The sequence below is a fragment of the Haliaeetus leucocephalus genome, unplaced genomic scaffold, assembly GCF_000737465.1.
Source record: "Haliaeetus leucocephalus isolate CR32 unplaced genomic scaffold, Haliaeetus_leucocephalus-4.0 Scaffold428, whole genome shotgun sequence".
Lineage (NCBI taxonomy): Eukaryota > Metazoa > Chordata > Aves > Accipitriformes > Accipitridae > Haliaeetus > Haliaeetus leucocephalus.
The window spans coordinates 5948756-5966514 of record NW_010972864.1 but is presented as its reverse complement, the minus strand read 5'-3'; the positions used below and the strand labels follow the sequence as shown (position 1 = coordinate 5966514).

Genomic DNA, 17759 nt, shown 5'->3' with positions numbered 1-17759 from the left:
ACTTTTGTTGCTGACTTGTAATGTATTAGAAAGATGTTGATATTTCATGTCACAAGCTCCTGAAAGCAGGTTGTTAGGCAAGAACCTTTACTTTCATTTTTATAAAGCAGAAGTGTCTAATACTTATTATTGCAAGGAAGAGATTAAAATAATGAACTCGGAACCTTCAGAAAAGGGCAAGGGCAAAGCAGCAAGAGTATATCTATCAACATCTCAGTATTTTTAAGACAACTTCATAATTGTCTAAATGTTTGGGGGATGCAATACTCTTGGCCTTAGCCTTAGCCTCATTTGTTCTCCTTGAATAATTTCTCATTATACTTTGCTGTCACTTTCTTTTCCAGCCCACATTTGTTAAGCACAAAGGTTTCACCTGTGAAATATCTTGTGTCTACTAATGCTTCCACTCCATGATTGCTTTAATCTTGCATTGCTGTCAACAGAGACGTGTATGCTCCCTCTATCCCCTCCATGCTCACACTCTCCTGTCAGCACAAAGGTTTGTGCTTTCAGGTGGTGAACTAGAGCCAAGAACTGATCCTGGTCTTAAACAGACTGGCAAAAAACCCCCCAAACACCAAACCAACCCCAAAACATTTTAACAGGGATCACTTCTCCAGTCTAGTTCACTGCAGGACCATAAAATTATATGTGTCAAGGGGTGTACAGGAATCTGAATGAGCAGGTTCCTGTCTGGCAAAGGTGGGAGAAGCCTTTTGAAAGGACAGTGCAAGACCTAAAATTGAGGAACATGTACTCAGGAAAAGTTGTCCTTTGCTCTTCTACTCCATGTTTGTTTAGCACTGCAGCTGCTTAATAGAGTACCAAAAGAAAATGCTTCTCAGCTTTTGCACAACTGCAGAGTCAACACAAGTGAGAGAAACAGTCTGTTCCTTCTCTGACTCAATATTCATCTGTGTAGAAATATAAAAAGGTAGAAATTTTATTCTTAACTGAGCTTTTGTAACCTCTTCCCTCAGTTTGCTGATGCAACAGCTAGGGAAAAAAAACCACCTTTTTTTTCCTGGTACTGTACAGAGTCTTCAAATCCACTATGAATAAATACAGATTCCTACCATGCAACTTTCTCAGATAGTTATTCTCCACGGTTCATTTAAGATGCTAAAGTTGTTCTTGAAATAAATATTTTGGAGAAGACATTGGACAAGGCTCTCTATGCGATGCTTTCTTTAAAAAAAAAAAAATTACTATTGCATTTTTGAGAGACATAGCTAATCCATTTTGGCCTGAATTTCTTTCCTTCACAAAAGCAAATCTCAATCCTGGTGCATAATTTATGATCTTGGCATCCAGCCCAAACATATGTACATACTGAAATCAGTTTTGCATCTGTTTAACTTCATGCACATGAGTAGTCTAATTGGATTTAGTCTCATGAAATGACTCATGCGAAATCAAGTGTTTGCAGAACAAGGGTTTCAGACAGTAGGGTTCTTCAGGGCAGTTGCTTCTACAGCTTTATATGGTGCCTAGCACATGAAATGGCTCTTTGATTATCTAGAAGCCCTCTGCATGCTGTATAGCTGTGGTGCAAGGTGAAACGAAGAAGTACAAAAGAACAAGTCTGGCAGTCTAGGTCAGATCTACTACTGCATAGCACTTGGACACAATTTCAATAATTGTAACAATTAATTAATTGTAACTTTCTTTTTTTAAAAATTTTCATCTGGGAACCTCTTCAGCATCAAAGAAAATCAGTCTTCTTATTCCTTCATAACAGGCTACCAGGCCGCAGGTGTCACACTTCTGGTAGCCATTGGCTGGTTAAATACTGTTGCTTATATATACTAGACACTCTTGATAAGTTACAGCCATCATCTCCTGTCAGTATGGAACTATATTCTTCTGGAGCCTAATAATTCAGTGGATTCAACATCTCCTGCAAGGAAGAGTTATCTGAATGGGCAGCAATGTAGATGTTCATCATCTTCCCAGAACAAAATACCAGTGTGTCAAGAAAAGAAACAAGTTTTTTTCCTGCTCTCCCAAGTCTTATCTTCCTATGCCATCTCATAACCTGCTAATCCTGAACCCTGGCTAATTTCTTGCCTCATAACTGGGCAGTCATAGGCTATAGGAAGAGAAGAGGTGATGCTGAGCTTGCTACTTATTGAAGGTGTTTGTATCTAGAGGCTGGATCTTCTGTTTTCTTTTGATGTTTTCTCATTCTCTTTCTGTCTGCTATAAGGGTCTAGTGAATGGAGAGTGGTCTAGAGAGTGAAGAGACTCAAGGAAGGGGATGAGAGAGGCTGCAAGTTCTGATGTTAGGAGCATTAAGGATTAATAAGTGGAACTCCAGGGAATTTGTACTGTGAGAATATAGTCTGGGGAGGATACATAAAAAATGGAAGGCTTGGAGTATGAGTGCTGTTAAGGCAAGGCAAGGAAACGTATAGGAGTGACTCCAAAACTGATGGTGTTACATAAGATGGAAATGAAAATAGGGAAAGAAAAAAAGAAGTTGGAGTAAGAATATAAAGCAAGAAGTATACCTTAAAGATGAATGGCCTTTACCTCCTACCTCACTGCCCAGCTACATTCTGTGGTTGGTGAAAACACCCTGAAATAAAGACAGTTTTAGGAAGCTCAGAGTGTAGATCAAGGCATGTGATTTTAAGTATTTGAAATGTATTTTTGATTGAGGCATTATGCTCCTGACTTCTGGTGACATTTAGGCAGGAGGCACCTAAAAAAAGTATGTGAAGTTCATCATGTAATACCTGATTCAGGACTCTCTGAAGTTAATAGACTACAGTATGCTTTGAAGCAAGAGAGGAAAACATTGAAATATTACAGGATTAAAATATTATAGAAGAAAAATTGTGCTCTGAATTATCTAAACGTGAATCTGATGGTTCTGGCGAAGATACTCACCGATATGTTTGTGTGACTGGGGGAATGCTATGATCTTAAAGTGTTAAGTTGTAGAAGGCTTTTTATTACTGATGTCTTTTTGTGGTCTGCAGTCTGAAGTGCATACAGAGGAAACAGGTAACTGAAGTCTTGATATTGCAAGGAAAAATGCACAGTATTGACTTTTGGTAATTGAAAACTTTTTGGTCCTACAAGTGGATACACTTTAATGAGATGGTCATCTGTTTTATCCAGCAAGCTGAATTTCAGCTCAGGGGAAAGTTCTGAATGCTGATATGCAAAGAGACAATGGTTTTGCTATATGATTCTCAGGAGATCATTCAAAATTTTAACAAACCTACACATCTCTAATTCATTCTGAAGTTTTGCAAGTGAAACCAGAACATAATCATCTCCATGTTTTGCATAACTTATTGTAGCTCTTGATTATTGATTGGATGAATATCAATGTTTCCTACTTAAATCCTCTTTGCCTTAAAATGTGCAATTTTTAATCCTTTACAGTTTTGTGCAAATCAATTACCCCTTATTTACATCTTGGCTAATACAAAGAAGTTGTTATTTTTAAGAAACTTCTGCATGCAGTGCTTAAACAAGGCTGTATGGCAAAGACCTCATGTTAACTGTATTTACCATAGGTAGTTCATTTGTTAATTGATTTACTGAATTTGCAGCTGGTCACTTTTTTGAAAGTACTGAAATTAATATTGTGAATTCTTCGCTCTTACAAGTATTATGAGCACTTTATGTTGAACAAAGAATAAAAAAAAATCATGGAATTCTTTAAATATTTATATATATAAAGCATTTTTTATGAGAAGACCTTATTTCCATGGTGAATTTTTACTAACATTCTTTTTGTCTGTTTTCAGTCCCCTGCACATAGCTATTCAAGCTATGACTCTGGCAAGAATGAGAGTGTAGGCAGAGGTGCTGAAGATCTGTCTCTGAACCGAGGAGATGAGGATGAGGATGACCATGATGAGCAGGAAGATCCTGAGAAGGTTAATGAATCAGATGGGGTAGAAGCTGAACGACTGAAAGCTTTTAACGTAAGTCCTCTTGCACTCGTTGTCTTGTTTACTTTTACTATTCCTTTTACTTTGTTATTTATGAGTAAGTTTGACAATTAAAGGCACATTAATTTAATTTGCAGGATTTATTTCAATTATTATTTTAATGCATATTAAACACTTGCCAACAGATGACAGATTTACTGTGTTTTATTTAGAATTTTAAGGCAGAATGCCATGTTTACCAGTGAGGCAAACAAAGCTTTGTTCTGTATGTGTGCATGTGCTCCTGTGTGTGTGGATGTGGCTGTGTGTATGTGCATGTTCACCCATTGAATGGAAAGGGGCTGTAGCTAGTTTATCAGAAGACCATTCTGGTGGTCAGCTGTTCTCTATTGCTTTCCCAACGTATGTAATTATGCATGAAAACACAAGCAATTGTTCAAACAAAGAAAAAGTGAGAGTCAGTTCAATAAAATGATTAGCAATCACAGCTTATTGTTAATAATGAAAGTTAAGTAGTGCCTATTTTCACAATCTGTTCTGGTTTATCTTACAAGTTCTGTATCCTATAGACTATTCTTTTCTTGTCTTTTTTTTTAATCAGCTTCCCCCCCGCCCCCCAATAACCCTTTAAAGAACTGTTTGCTTAATATTTCTGGCTTCCCATTACAAAGCTCTTCAGTGGATAGCAAAAATGTCTTCCTATCAGTAATCAAGACAGGAAGCTAGGAAGAGAAGAGAGCCGCCCTCCAAACCCATCTCCTCTGTCTCCCTCTTGCCAACAGATGTTTGTCAGGCTGTTTGTAGATGAAAACTTGGACCGAATGGTCCCAATCTCTAAGCAGCCCAAAGAAAAGATCCAGGCTATCATTGACTCATGCAGGCGACAATTCCCTGAGTATCAAGAGCGTGCCAGAAAACGCATACGTACTTACCTCAAGTCCTGCAGGCGGATGAAAAGAAGTGGTTTTGAGATGGTGAGTTTTGATTTAAAACCCAGCCCTAGTTTCCATCAAAACCCCATATGTAAATCCATGGCACTATTTTGTTTTCATCTTAGTGTCTTTTTTTTGTTTGTTTATTTTTTTGGTAATACCAGGTCAGAGGTTTCTTTTTCCCTCCTTCATTCTTCTGAATTTATTCCCGTTGTTCACTGGTTTAAAAATGCTTTGAGACACTAGAGTTCAGACGATGAACTAATATGGATGTATAGAAAAAGAAGAAGAAAGCAAGGCATAAGGAGGGAAACCAAATGATGGCATATATAGTGACTTATTTCCTACTTCAGGTTACACTTAGAGATTTTTGCCTGGAAAAGTCTTGCAGTAAGATGGATTTTTCTTTAAAATGCCTCTGCTAACTGGATTTCTATGAGCTCTCTAAAAATTAGATCCTGCTAGAGAAATTCTATACCCAAGAAAATGCCCAGTGTAGTAACATCACACTGGCAATGGTTTTGGCTTTGGGTTTTTTCCTTCTACATTTTAGACTATTACTTATCAGTAAAAGTTACTCCTTTGAAATCTTTCAGTTGATAGATAGGTGTGGAAAACACATTAAATGGTTTCAAAACACAGACATCAAGCTTACAGTTTGAGCATCCCAGTGGTTTAGTAATTGTAATTGAACCAAAACCCATGAAAATTATGATGGTATACAACTGTCAGTGTTTTCAGATATTAATATTTTAATATTACTCAGTAGCACAAGAATGGGTAAATAATAAGTCTTCTCACCAGTTGGCAGCTTTATTATCTCTAAAAAACTTTTGCATTTCCAAAACCCAGGAAAGTCAGAAGAAACTAGGTAGCTACACACCTTATGTTTGATGTGTCATCTTAGCTATCTCTCTGGCCTCTAGATGACAATAAAATCACCTCATCATTACAAATAGATATCATTTAGTGATTAAACATATCATTTTTTTTTAACGAATCATCTGCAAACCCATTGATTACATTAAAAAATTACTGGAGATGATTGAATTTTACTGTTTCTCTCTTTCTCTCTGTCTTTCTCTTTCCTGCAGTCTTTGCAGAATACTTATGATTTCCATATGTTGTTTAAGATGTTAGCTGACAGTTTTAAGAACAAAATATCAAGTTTATTTGTAGGATAAAAGCACTATCAGATAACACAAAAAGCAAAGACAGAAACTAAATTTTTGTATGTGTTTGTGATTCTAATTGACTGCATGTTTTTATTATTTGAAACATTGGGATAACACCACTTCTGAACAAAGGAAACACAGGTGAAGAGAGACAGGTAGAATAAAGGACATCTGTACAGATAAAAGTGCCAAAGATTGACTGGTGATGTACATGTCAGATTGTAGAGCCTTCCAAAATAAAGAAAAACAGAAAGTAAATATTTTCCATGATACACTAAGTAGTATCAAATTGCATCTACTCACTTTGGTTGAAAATAATTCAGCAACATCAAGTTCAGCTTTCACGATGCCAAATATTTTTATTTTGCTGTACTTTCAATTGAAAATACTTACAAAATTAGCCGATGCTAGCAAGTCTCCTCACTGTTCCAATTTATGGCCTCATTACTGTCATTATTCACACTGATGAGCACTTATGTAAACTGGCTCATTTTTTGTCATCTGAAAACATTGCACAACTGTTTTGCAATATGAATAAGGGGCTTACAGTCTGACCCATAAGAGCTAGGTTGTTGGCTTGACTTCAGCACACATTTGCAAATGTTACTTTCATATGAATAAAGGTTGCAGGATCAAATTTGTTCTTGGGATGGGAAAAGGAACAAAGGTTACCATGAACATGATCCAAATAAGCAATCTTTATAGTTCAGAAATACTCACTATTTTTATAATGTTCCACGACACTTTATGATGGGCTTTATTTCTTTTTAAACAAACAAATTACCCTCTAAAATATTGACTTTGCTGCCCATGAATTCAAGTGACAAGGCACTGGAGCTCATGCCAAAGATTTCAGCCCCCTTGGGCCTGAAGGGAAATCTGTCCTGCTTCTCTGTTCACAGGTAGGAACACGAGCCAAAGACTATCCGAAGTCTTTGGAGGAGCTCCCATTAACTTCCTAAGAAAATAAGTGGTGTTTTATGTTTATGTCTTGAATAATTCTGAAATGTAATATGTATCTATTTGATGTTTTTAATTATTTTCTGATTTCTGAATTACTGTGTCAGCACCTCCTGATTGTAAGTAGTTTGTTAAAATGCTACCATGGACAGAGGCACTTGACTGTATGATTATTTTAAATGTACTTACCATTTTGACAGTGGAAAAGAATCACTTTGTCTGGATAATAACATTTGTTCAAAACAATCATGAAGGGACATGCTGGTGTTGATTCGAATAAGGTGTTACCCTCAAGTATAGCAAAACGGGATAATGATCTCCTCAGGAGCAATAGTGCTACCGTTGTTATATTAAATAGGATGTCAGATAATAATCTCCACAGGAGATGTCTTTTGCTATAGACATATTAAACACAAGTTTTTCATTTTGTTCAGGTTCAGAATGCTACATTTTGAGCATCTAGTTGCAAGAGAAAAAGAGAATAATCTCATATATGGCATATGACAGTTCAGACTGTGTGTGGAGCAGTGCAGCTATCTACAGCGTCATATTGTAAAGTGAAGAGAAAATGTAAACACTAAGTTAAATTAGTGTAAGACTGCATGGTAAAGATGAAAAAGCATGCCTGAAGCCTGCTTCTGTCAGTTATTTGCCATTTGTAATCCAAACGACAGTTCTTGCTGTATAACAGGCCAGTTCTAGCTCTGAGGCAATGGGAAAGACTCAGTCTAATGAGTCTTCATATTGTTAATTAACCTGTTTCTCAGTATTAATATTTTTAAGGACTACTTATACTTATTCGCTTCTATCTGTTTCTAGTTATGACAGATAGTTGTCTGTGGACTCCAAGGCAGCTTGCATACCTTCTTGTTACAAATACTCCTTTGAGGAGTTCCCTTTCTACATTGGAAATGCTTTGTCCATTTGACTGTTCAGCTTGTAATTGTGCCTTTTTCATTCTGACACAAGCATACCCCTCAACAAGACACTGTCAAAGTTTTTCTCATTAGATTGTTTTTCTCCTCCCATTGTCTCTTGCTTATGGACTGTTGAGAATGTTCTCTTACTAAGTTCTACGATCTTGCTCAGAATCTTTCATTGGAAGGGAATTTTGTCAAGTCCTGAAATCACTGGCTTTTGGATGGGATCTCTAGGTTGTGCTTCCACCTGTGCTATGCTGTAGCACTTTGTGAACTTCTTAAAGTTCTTGATGTTCTTAAAGAAATTCTTTCTTTTTCTCTTAATTAGCCTATAAGCAAAAGAAAAAAAAATTACCGTCTCTTTCTCAAGGACTGATATTAATAAGAATTCCTTTATATACATTAAGTGATTTGTGACTTATATATGCTATACAAGAGGAATTTTCTCCCTGAAATGGTCAAATGACCTGTTTTGCTAATGTTTTTAAAATCTGTCCTTTAGATTTGTCCCAGCCTCTGTAGCTATAGAAAACTGCCAGTTAAAAAAAAGACAGTAGACAGCTGCTGAGGCTATGTGGTATGTATTCATTTAGTTACAGTCCAGAAAAATTTTAATGCTAGAAATAACCAAATGAGGATGAATTGACTTAATAATTACATTTTCTACTATCTGCTTCCTCCCATCTTCATGATCTCCTATCATCAGTCTCACTGCATTCAGTTTGAAACTTCATCTTACAGTATCTTTTTCACAGTTATGGCATATTTTCTATGTGCATCCCAATGCAAGAGCAAGGTCTTAAATTCTCATTCACAAAGAGATTCTTCCTTTTGTTTAAGCAAAAGTAAACCCTCCTTCCTAGGCAGTACTGTAATACAAAGCAATAGTATCAAAGAGGAAAGTGTTCTTATATATTGGAGAGAAAAGGCTAGTTATAAATGCTTTTCATTGTCCGGAGACAAGTTTGCATGTGTCAAAGAAGAGTCACACTATGCCTGAAGACAGTTCCTCAGTTAGATCCCAGTGTTGTTCATCCCAGCTCCTTCTGTCCTATTGCCAGCCTCAATAACAAATAACTAAGCTCTGTATCTTCACTGCTTCTGTCATTTGGTTGTGCCAATTGGCTGTAAGAGGTGTTTTAATGATTTGCAACTGTGCACATGTTGATCGAGGTGTTTTAAATGTGTCTAGTGGCTTGGAGTGCTTCTATATTGTGATTGAGCAACTTTGGTGGGGACTGGTTTGCAGAATGGGGTATGTTTTCTGAAATCTGCCTCGTTAAGATTTCTCGGGATAGGTACCTAGCCTCTGTTTTTAAGTTTTAGCTTTACAGAGAGGAAGCTTTCATTATTTACTGAATTTAATGCTGAATAGTCCAGCTGCCCTTGCAGTCACATGGCTTTTCAGTCCTCCAGGCCTTTTATGGCTGGAAAGGTCATAAATGTTTTCAGGAAGGTGAGGGTCTGTGGATACAGGGATGCATACATAATCTTGACTAATAAGCTGGGAAGCATTAAGAAAATTATCACAAGAACAGTTACATGAAGATCTACAAATAATAATAGAGTTGTTGCTTTGTACTATACCCCAGACTGTTGACTGGTCACTTCCCTTTCTAAGCATCTCACCCTTGTTTGACAGTGGTTCCCTTATGTAAGTCTGATGAGCAACATAGTTGAAAAAGGGCAAAGCTACTCTCTTACAAACTTTGACTTTTTCCATTAGGTCTCGCATGTCCTTAAAATAAAATTCCCTAAGGCTCTTAAATATCTTTTTCCCCCCACAGAACAGTTCAGTGAATACTTATGTGATTTTTAAGAACTGCCTTTTAAATCTGTCTCAGATACCTTCTTCTTTTCAATAACTTTTGCAAGTATGGGCAATTTTGGAAAAGTGAGTGGTGGAAGAATTTACACTTTTTCCAGTAGCCTTGGAAAATGTGAAGAAGTTAGCTTTGAAAAAGAACGAAAACTAAAAATTGAAAAATTCCTAGCAACCTGATAGTAATTAGTCTTCACAAAAGATAGGAATGCAATTTTGACATTTGTTTCATTTTTAAAATTGGATTTAGAAGAAAAACAATCTCCTCCAAAATAAGTTCTGATACAGGAAAAAAAAAACCTTTTTATGGAACTAAAAATATCTGGGGTAAAAGAATGTTCACCCTGATTACCCGTAAACTTGAAATAAAAAAAAAAAAGTAGTAAATATGTCAGTTTTTCTTATGCTGTGATTCTGACTTAGATTGAGACCTCTGCTGCAATGATACTTGATTAGCTGGTTTGTGCCAGTAACTTAAGGACAGGGAGCTAGTTCAGTGTAATTGTTTAGGGGAAACAGGAACCAGTGTTAAATCAGACTCAGTTTTTCCTAGTCCTCTGGAGTTTTGCTAGTAAACTGCTTGCTATTGGAGCGTCCAATCCCCACCTAACACAGAAGAGGCTAGTTCAGCATGACAATTCCTGGCGTTCTCTGTCTCTCTGAAATACCAGATAAATTTGGGATGGAGGTAATCTTACCTAATTTTGCTAGAGAAATTAGGTGACCTGAGCTCCCTCAGCAATCAGTGAAGCACTTAGATGAACTAACTATTCCAGAGAAGTTCATCCCCAGCTGTCTCATGAGTCAACTTCTGGAGATACCTGTCTTTTCAGTGAAGCAAAAAAGATGCCTAGATGACTAGTTTAGGCAAAATACTTGAGTTTTAGGTGGATAAAGTCAGAGATATATTCTTTCTGTTGTTCACATAAGTAATTTAAAAGTTTCACTAGCCCCACTGAAACTGGTCTCTTGAACAAATGGAGCGGGACTTGGCCCCAGATGTAGGCACAGCAGCAGCAGCAGAACACTGGTTGATTGGAACATGTCACTTGCTTAACATTTAGACAGGAATATGGATATGTTAAGATATATATGGATATATTTAGGTGCTGTCGTAATCAAGGTGCAACATGCAATGTTTCAATTAAATGTACTTTAAAGCTGGAAACTTAAAGTGATGTGAACATCATTGAACATTTTAAAAAGCCTTTTCTGCCATTTAAGAAAATATTTCTAGTTATTTCTCTGAATTCCTTAGTAGGTGTTACAATTGAGTATTTATCACAAGACTGCAAGACTGAGCAAAATATATCAAAACCCAGACTGAAACACAGTGCTGCAGGCATTAAAATGCCAGTCTCGTTGTTTATATTTCACTATTCTGTACTAACTAACAATTATAAAAGTACATCCAATACAGTGCAGTACTGTACTTCAGTCTGTAAATTAAAAAATACTCTGTGGAAAGGTTTCTGAATCCTTTGTAATGGTGCAGTGTAGAACAGTTCCGTGTCATACATTTCACTGTGTTAGACTAAGTAAAAAATCTCATTTGAAGATAATGCATACCCTGTCTTGTAAAGTATTTTGGATATTTTTTTATGAAAAAAATGCTATTTAGGTATTGCATACTGTTATAAATATGTTGGGGATTTTAACACATTGTGTTAGAGCTTAATAAATTATTATGAAAGAGTTGTGGCATATTTGCAGTATTTCATTTTGGATATGAACTGGTCTTATGATACCTGAGGAGAAAGCTGACATGCAGGAGAGCACTAGGAGGTATCATGTTATTAGGAGCCCAACTTGCAAAGAATTTCTTAGTGGTACTTCTGGAAAAAACTCGGTTACTATTAGTGAGGCATGTTAGGCATTCATCTTCAACTTCGGATGCCCAATCACTTTGAAAAATTTGGAACTGTTTTTTTTTCAATTTTGAGTAACAGTTAAAATATTTTCTCATTCACACATTTATATTAGAGTTCATACATTTATATTAGGCTCTCTATGAACAAAACAAAGTAACTTGTATGTTTATGTGCTTGCAACTGTCTTATACTGAAAGATCTCCTTTTCAGTGTTAATTGGCCTAAACTAGAAGATGGTATTTATGCACAAATGCCAGGTTATAAAGTTTGGCATTTTAGCAGGTGTGCTTGTGTGCCTATTATCTGATGTAACAGGTAGCTGTATTTTTTTCAGAACTGAGCCAGACTGGTGTAGCGTGTAATAGTATCTAGACCAAGCTTCTGTATGACAACTTTGGCTTTTATTTATAAGTAAATACTGGATCTCACAAAAAATGCCAAGGTAGTAACTTCAGAGACAACAGATCTCTAACCACAGGAGGACAGCACGTACAGCAGATTGCAAACTTCTTTTTGGTGAATATACTGCTCCTAGTGGTTTTGACTGAAATACAATTCATACGTTATATCAATAATTGGTAGATTTATACCAAAAATGTACTTCTGAAATTGGAACATAGCAGTTTTTTAGCTTCCCTATAGAAATACAGGAATTGTGTGAATATGCCAAAAAGGATATTTTGTTTCCCATGAGGGTACTTCAAAGGTACATCACTTTAAACAGAAGACCTGATGATATTGTATACAGTTGGTGTACTGCAAATGGGTATTCTACAGCATATTGAAAGCGCTAGTCTCTTTTATGTTAAGGAATCAGAGATTATACTTACAGACCTAATTTCTAGAGAATCTGGGCCAAGGATTTCTCATTTCAGCTACTAAAAAATAAGCAACCTTACAGGACTACTCCATAACTCCAGAAGGGCTTGTTGTAAGATGTTTTGATTGTTGAGAGCCAGATCTAAAGACCACCGAAGCCATGGAAGGATCTTCATTAGCTTTACTGTTCTTTAAAGCAGACCAACAGTTATTTGACTACAAAGAAGTATCAGCTAATTTGATTTTTCATTAAGAAATCTGTGAAAGTGTATCTGTCAGCAATTTGTACACTCTTCAGAAAGAGATAAGGGGATGAGCGTGTAAAGTCTTCATATCAATTTGCACAGAAGTGATTTCTTTTAAAACCATGCAAAAGTTCCTGTCCAGTATGGTGGTTAAGTGTGCTTGTTGCTTTGTCATCACTGTCATCTACAGGCTCTGTGGTGGTCTCAAGAATCAGGTTTAAATTCCCTTGAAATGCAGTTTCAAATATGAGAGGACTGGAGGTGGTTGGTCATCTCCCTTGGGCTACTGAGGGAATTTCAACCACTTCCTGAATGTCAGTCACTTCGAAAGATGTTAAAAAAGAGGCATCCTCATGTACATGAAATCTAGCAGGTTTCCCTTATATCTTTTGTCAGAATGCTCTTCTCCTACATCATGTTAGAGCCTGAACGTTAGTTGTGTGTCAGCTGAAGAGATGTACAATATCAAAAAACAATGTGTGTTCAAAATGTGGCTGCTGTTTTAGTGCAGTCACAAGCGGTATCACGTTTCCAAGTAAATACAAAGGAATTCTGTGTACTGCTGCTGTGTGATGGACAGAGGCATGTAGTCTTCTCAGAAGGTCTGTATTAAGCTGTTTACTAGATTCCCTCTACGTTTTATTTATCTCTTCACCTGAAAGTTACTATAAAATTTTCACATGTCATTGGTTCAAAAATGACAAAAATGTTATCCTGCCTTCTAAATTTGCTATGTGAATTGTTTGTTTTGGTAGACTAAAGGTTAGAGGCTTGCTTCTTTTCTGTTGTTTTACACATGGGTAGTTCCAGTATAGTTATTTCCTGCTTTACATCACTGTGAAGTAAAAGAAGAACCACACTGGGGCTGTGAATGTTATGTATCAAACGACATTAGGTGCATTCTGCCAGTTAAAGCTGGTTGGGAATTTTTTGATAATGCCTTTTTTGTTTTTTCCTTGAAGAAATGTTAGTCTGTCAAAGGTTTTCTGTTTTGACGTACTCCAGTAAAATGAAACCTCGTTTCCTACTAGTCCAGTGGGCAGGTTGTGGATCTAGGAATTGTGGGGGGAGCCTGGGAGCCCTTGGAAATAAGGACTCCTTGGCTCCTACATTTCCTGCTGTAGTCCCAAACATGCAGGAACCAGGTCTTAGCTCTCAGCTCTGCAGAGGGGAGCCTGGTAACCTAGAAAATGCTGGTTTGGCTAAGATCTGCAGGCTCCCTTCTGCAGAATTGAATGATGTTGCTTTTGCCATGTTTCCCAAGGCCTTTGTGTCTCACCCTCGGATAGGGAGTTGAGAAATATTCAGAACCCTAGAAGGACTGGGATGCTTGTGCTTCTTACAGAGGTGGTTTTATAGCTGGTAGTCATGGTAGAGTTCATGAATAATCAGAACTACAGAAGGTGAGGAAGTTAAGCTAAGCCAGAAGGAGCCTCTGAGCTTAGAAGATGGGGCTATTAGCTCAGTTTATTTAAAAACATCTTTTAAAAAGTGGTTATTTCAAAGCAATTTTTCCTCTTAGGCAAGGCTTTTCAAAATTGATCTTTTTGACATTTCACAGATATGGCATTTCATGGAACAGAAAATCCTCTTTTTAACAGCTCTACTTTTAGTGACAGAGGACTGTGTTCATCTTCTCAGTCAATGTCAGACTAGTACTCTGCCTGAGTTAAGCTGATAGAGCCCGAGCCTTAATCAGATGATTTTTCTCCTGTGCTTTGTTACCGTATTTTACTCCCCAGGTGACTCAACTGTGCATTCATTACATTCTCCCTATTCACTCTAGATAGTTCTTGACATGAACATATCAACAGCCAGCTGCAGTGACGAGTGAGACAAATTATGAGTTAACACATATTTCAAGAGGAAGATACTCCATTACCTGGAGATTTTTTCTTTTTTGTGGCTACTAACTTTGAGTTCAATATTTCAACAGTGAACACGTAACCACTGTACTCCTATTCAGAGAAAAGCACATGACTGCTTGATTTGTACGGTAATTCTTTATTTTTTATTTTATAAAACACTTCAATAAACCTATTCTCTCCCATAAACAAATAAGCTGGGGGAACTTGGGTTCATTTTACTTTTTGGTCAGAACATTAATTTTTTGGCTCATATGTCACCTTCTAAAAATCCATTGATGTATAGGTATAGTTATAGGTCTAATTAAAGACCTGAGCTGGAGGAATCAACTAGGTGTTTACTCACCATTTTTCAAGAATGTCATTGTGTGGCCACTGCTACAGGAACACTCTGAGACCATGCAGCAAACATAGTCAATGTACCTTGAACATACATAAAACAGTAGCATGTACATTGATATTTGGCCACCAAACACAGGGAGGGATCTAGTGTGGCTAAGTGATGCAATAATGAATTCAGAGTAACATCACCACTCTGGGGAGGCAGAATAAAAAATATAATGCTTTGTCAGTGAAAACCTTCTGCAAAGACTTCCTCCCTCCTCTGGAGCTCTGAGGAAGGTGTCTGCTTGTACTGTAATGTTAACTTCTGTAATGACACCAGGGTTTAATATCAGTGTCCCTCATCTCTTAGGCTTATTTTCCGAACCAGAAACAAGTTCAATAGTTTGTTCTGTCAAATCAATCCAAGTATATTTTATTGTAGTATTGCAGCCTCTGATTGTCTTTCTTACACAGCTGTTACACTGATGCCAGAGAGCTTGTTCTTGTATGAGTGGGGAGAAATAAGCCTATTCCACTAGTGAGGGAGACCCATAAATCCCTGTCTATTTCTGAAAGCTAGTTCAGCTTCTGGTCCCAGACAGACTGTGGTCCCATACATTAGAGAAAGTACAGTGTCAGATTAAAAATTGGTATTCTGCAGAGCATATCTAAAGTCTATAAATGGACTTTAATTTTTAAAGGTAAAAATGCAATATTAGTAATGGTTAGTTTAATTAGTTCATGGAATGTTATGAAAACCATAAAATCAGTTGAGCCAATATAATTAATCTGTTTTAAGGTTGTCTAAGAACTGAATGGGAATACTTCAAAACTTTCTTCCAAAACTCAGTGACATTTCATAGCAGGTTCATATTTATGCTTTTAGGAGTAAGAAGGCAAGACTATAAACCCTCCCCCCCACCAAAACCCACAACCCAAAACCCAACAGTGAACAAAAAAGCACCACCACCACCCACCCCCCCATGGCCTAGTTCCTCAGTAGGTATAAATTTGCACAGTATTTTTGAGTTCAATGAAGCTTTGAAAATTTATGGAAGTTCAGAACCCAGTTCAGTAAATTGCAGTCTCTGGAATGGGCTTATATGTATATCAGTATCTATGTTATTATCCCCATTTTCTTTATTTTCTTGGTAGTTCAGATATATCTTTGTATATTAATGAAGAAGATTAGTTTTATTGTGAGCATCTTTCAGAAGATTGTTTTGCATGTAATTAGGAGAAAGAGGTGTGTACATATTCTTCTTAATGAAATGGTAGGGAAGATCATATTGGAGTTCATAGATTTTAGCATTCCCTTGTTTTGGGGGGATTCATTGCACCTCTAACCTAAAACCTGTAAATGCTATGAAATTAGTAATGAGGGGTTTTAAATCGGAAAAATGAACCATAGCTAGTTGAACCACACAATATCTACAGTGTTGGAAGGCTGGCATTATCAAAAGAAAAACAGATATTTTTTTTTTTTAGTCATTTTAATCACATCAGTCATGTTGCAGCAAAGAATGCAAATATTCATATACTACAGATTGAGACTGCTCTGAAATGTTCTGACAATCTGTTATGTTTTGAGTGATGTTTCAACCCTATCACTTGGGTTTTTTGTTTTGTTTTTTTTTATGATGATAAAAAAACACTACTCATCTCTGTCACATGCTGTACAGGATAAAAAGCCTTTCAGTTTTCTTAACAAGAATCAGACGGCCAGGGTGCTGCTGGAACGCAGAGAATATGCCACTGTCTGTTCAAAGTACAGCTTAATGAGCCAGACTAAACACACTGGACAATAGAGCTGTGGAGGAAAAGTGCTTCTCGTGGATCTATGGATCAGCTGCAGCTTTAACATCTAACTAGTTTCATTTTTCATCTTTTACAAGTTCCATTTCCCTGTTTTGTTGGTATAAACTGCATTTCAATGAGCGGACTTTCCTGCCTAGGTGATGGTATTGTGTGCTTTGAAAAAGGGTATCGTGGATTATGCTAGAAATAATTTCTGTGTTTCTTTTTTCTCTCATAGTCACGACCTATTCCCTCACACCTTACTTCAGCAGTTGCAGAGAGTATCCTGGCTTCCGCCTGTGAGAGTGAAAGCAGAAATGCTGCAAAAAGGATGCGGTTGGATAGACAGCAGGTACTGTGTTGTTTGGGGGTCTACCACATCCATATTTATAAATGCACTGGACTCATTTAGAGAGGATGCCATGCAGAAGGGTGGTGCAATCCCTTATACATTTCTTGCTGGCAAGAATAATTAAAATATAAAAGCTGTAGTTCTTTAAATGAATACACAAGCATGTCTTTGTCTATATTTACATAAGGTGTATGAGGGTGTCTAGTATATTTATAATGTCCAGCTGGATAAAGCTATATATTTGCTTTTTAATGGTTGTAGATTTTGAGGGCACAGTGTTTAATCTGCGTACTAGAATTAAAAGGAACAGAATACACAGTATATATAATTTACATAAATAACAGAAATGGTGCATGTATCCATGAGTCAGTGTGCTTATCTGTGCACATACTCTCTTTCAAAATATGTACACATTTGTAAATGTAAGGTGAAATAGTGTCAGTTTCTGAAAATATCTATTTGCCTGAAACAGAAAAGTTATTGTGATATATAGCAAAATCCTGTCAATTAACTTATTAGTGAGTTTTTAAAGCTCATATCAATATTTATTTTATTTTTTTCTTATGAGATTATTCAACTATTATAGTGCATGTTAGGATTTAATTATTTTTAATTTGCTAGGAATTGCATGTTTTTCTTTCAATTTTTAGAAATCAAACTGGTAGCTCATTCCAGGCTTTGATTGTTTAATTGCTTCACAGATACAGTGAATGTCTAACATTCTTATTGCAGACTATTATGCTTTATTTCTCTTCATGATTAT

The 17759-nt window shown here is 36.6% G+C and overlaps 1 protein-coding gene across 4 annotated transcripts in view; it reads left to right on the top strand.

Annotated features, from left to right (window-relative positions):
- NOL4 (nucleolar protein 4) overlaps positions 1–17759 on the top strand; it is a 195054-nt gene that overhangs the window by 144040 nt on the left and 33255 nt on the right. For 2 of the 4 annotated variants that reach the window (XM_010574371.1, XM_010574368.1), the window contains exons 7-9: positions 3768–3947; positions 4697–4888; positions 16883–16996. In XM_010574371.1, coding sequence (XP_010572673.1) covers positions 3768–3947; positions 4697–4888; positions 16883–16996 — 486 coding nt within the window. The remainder of the gene's footprint in view (positions 1–3767; positions 3948–4696; positions 4889–16882; positions 16997–17759) is intronic. The other 2 variants (XM_010574369.1, XM_010574370.1) reach the window with 2 other exon arrangements.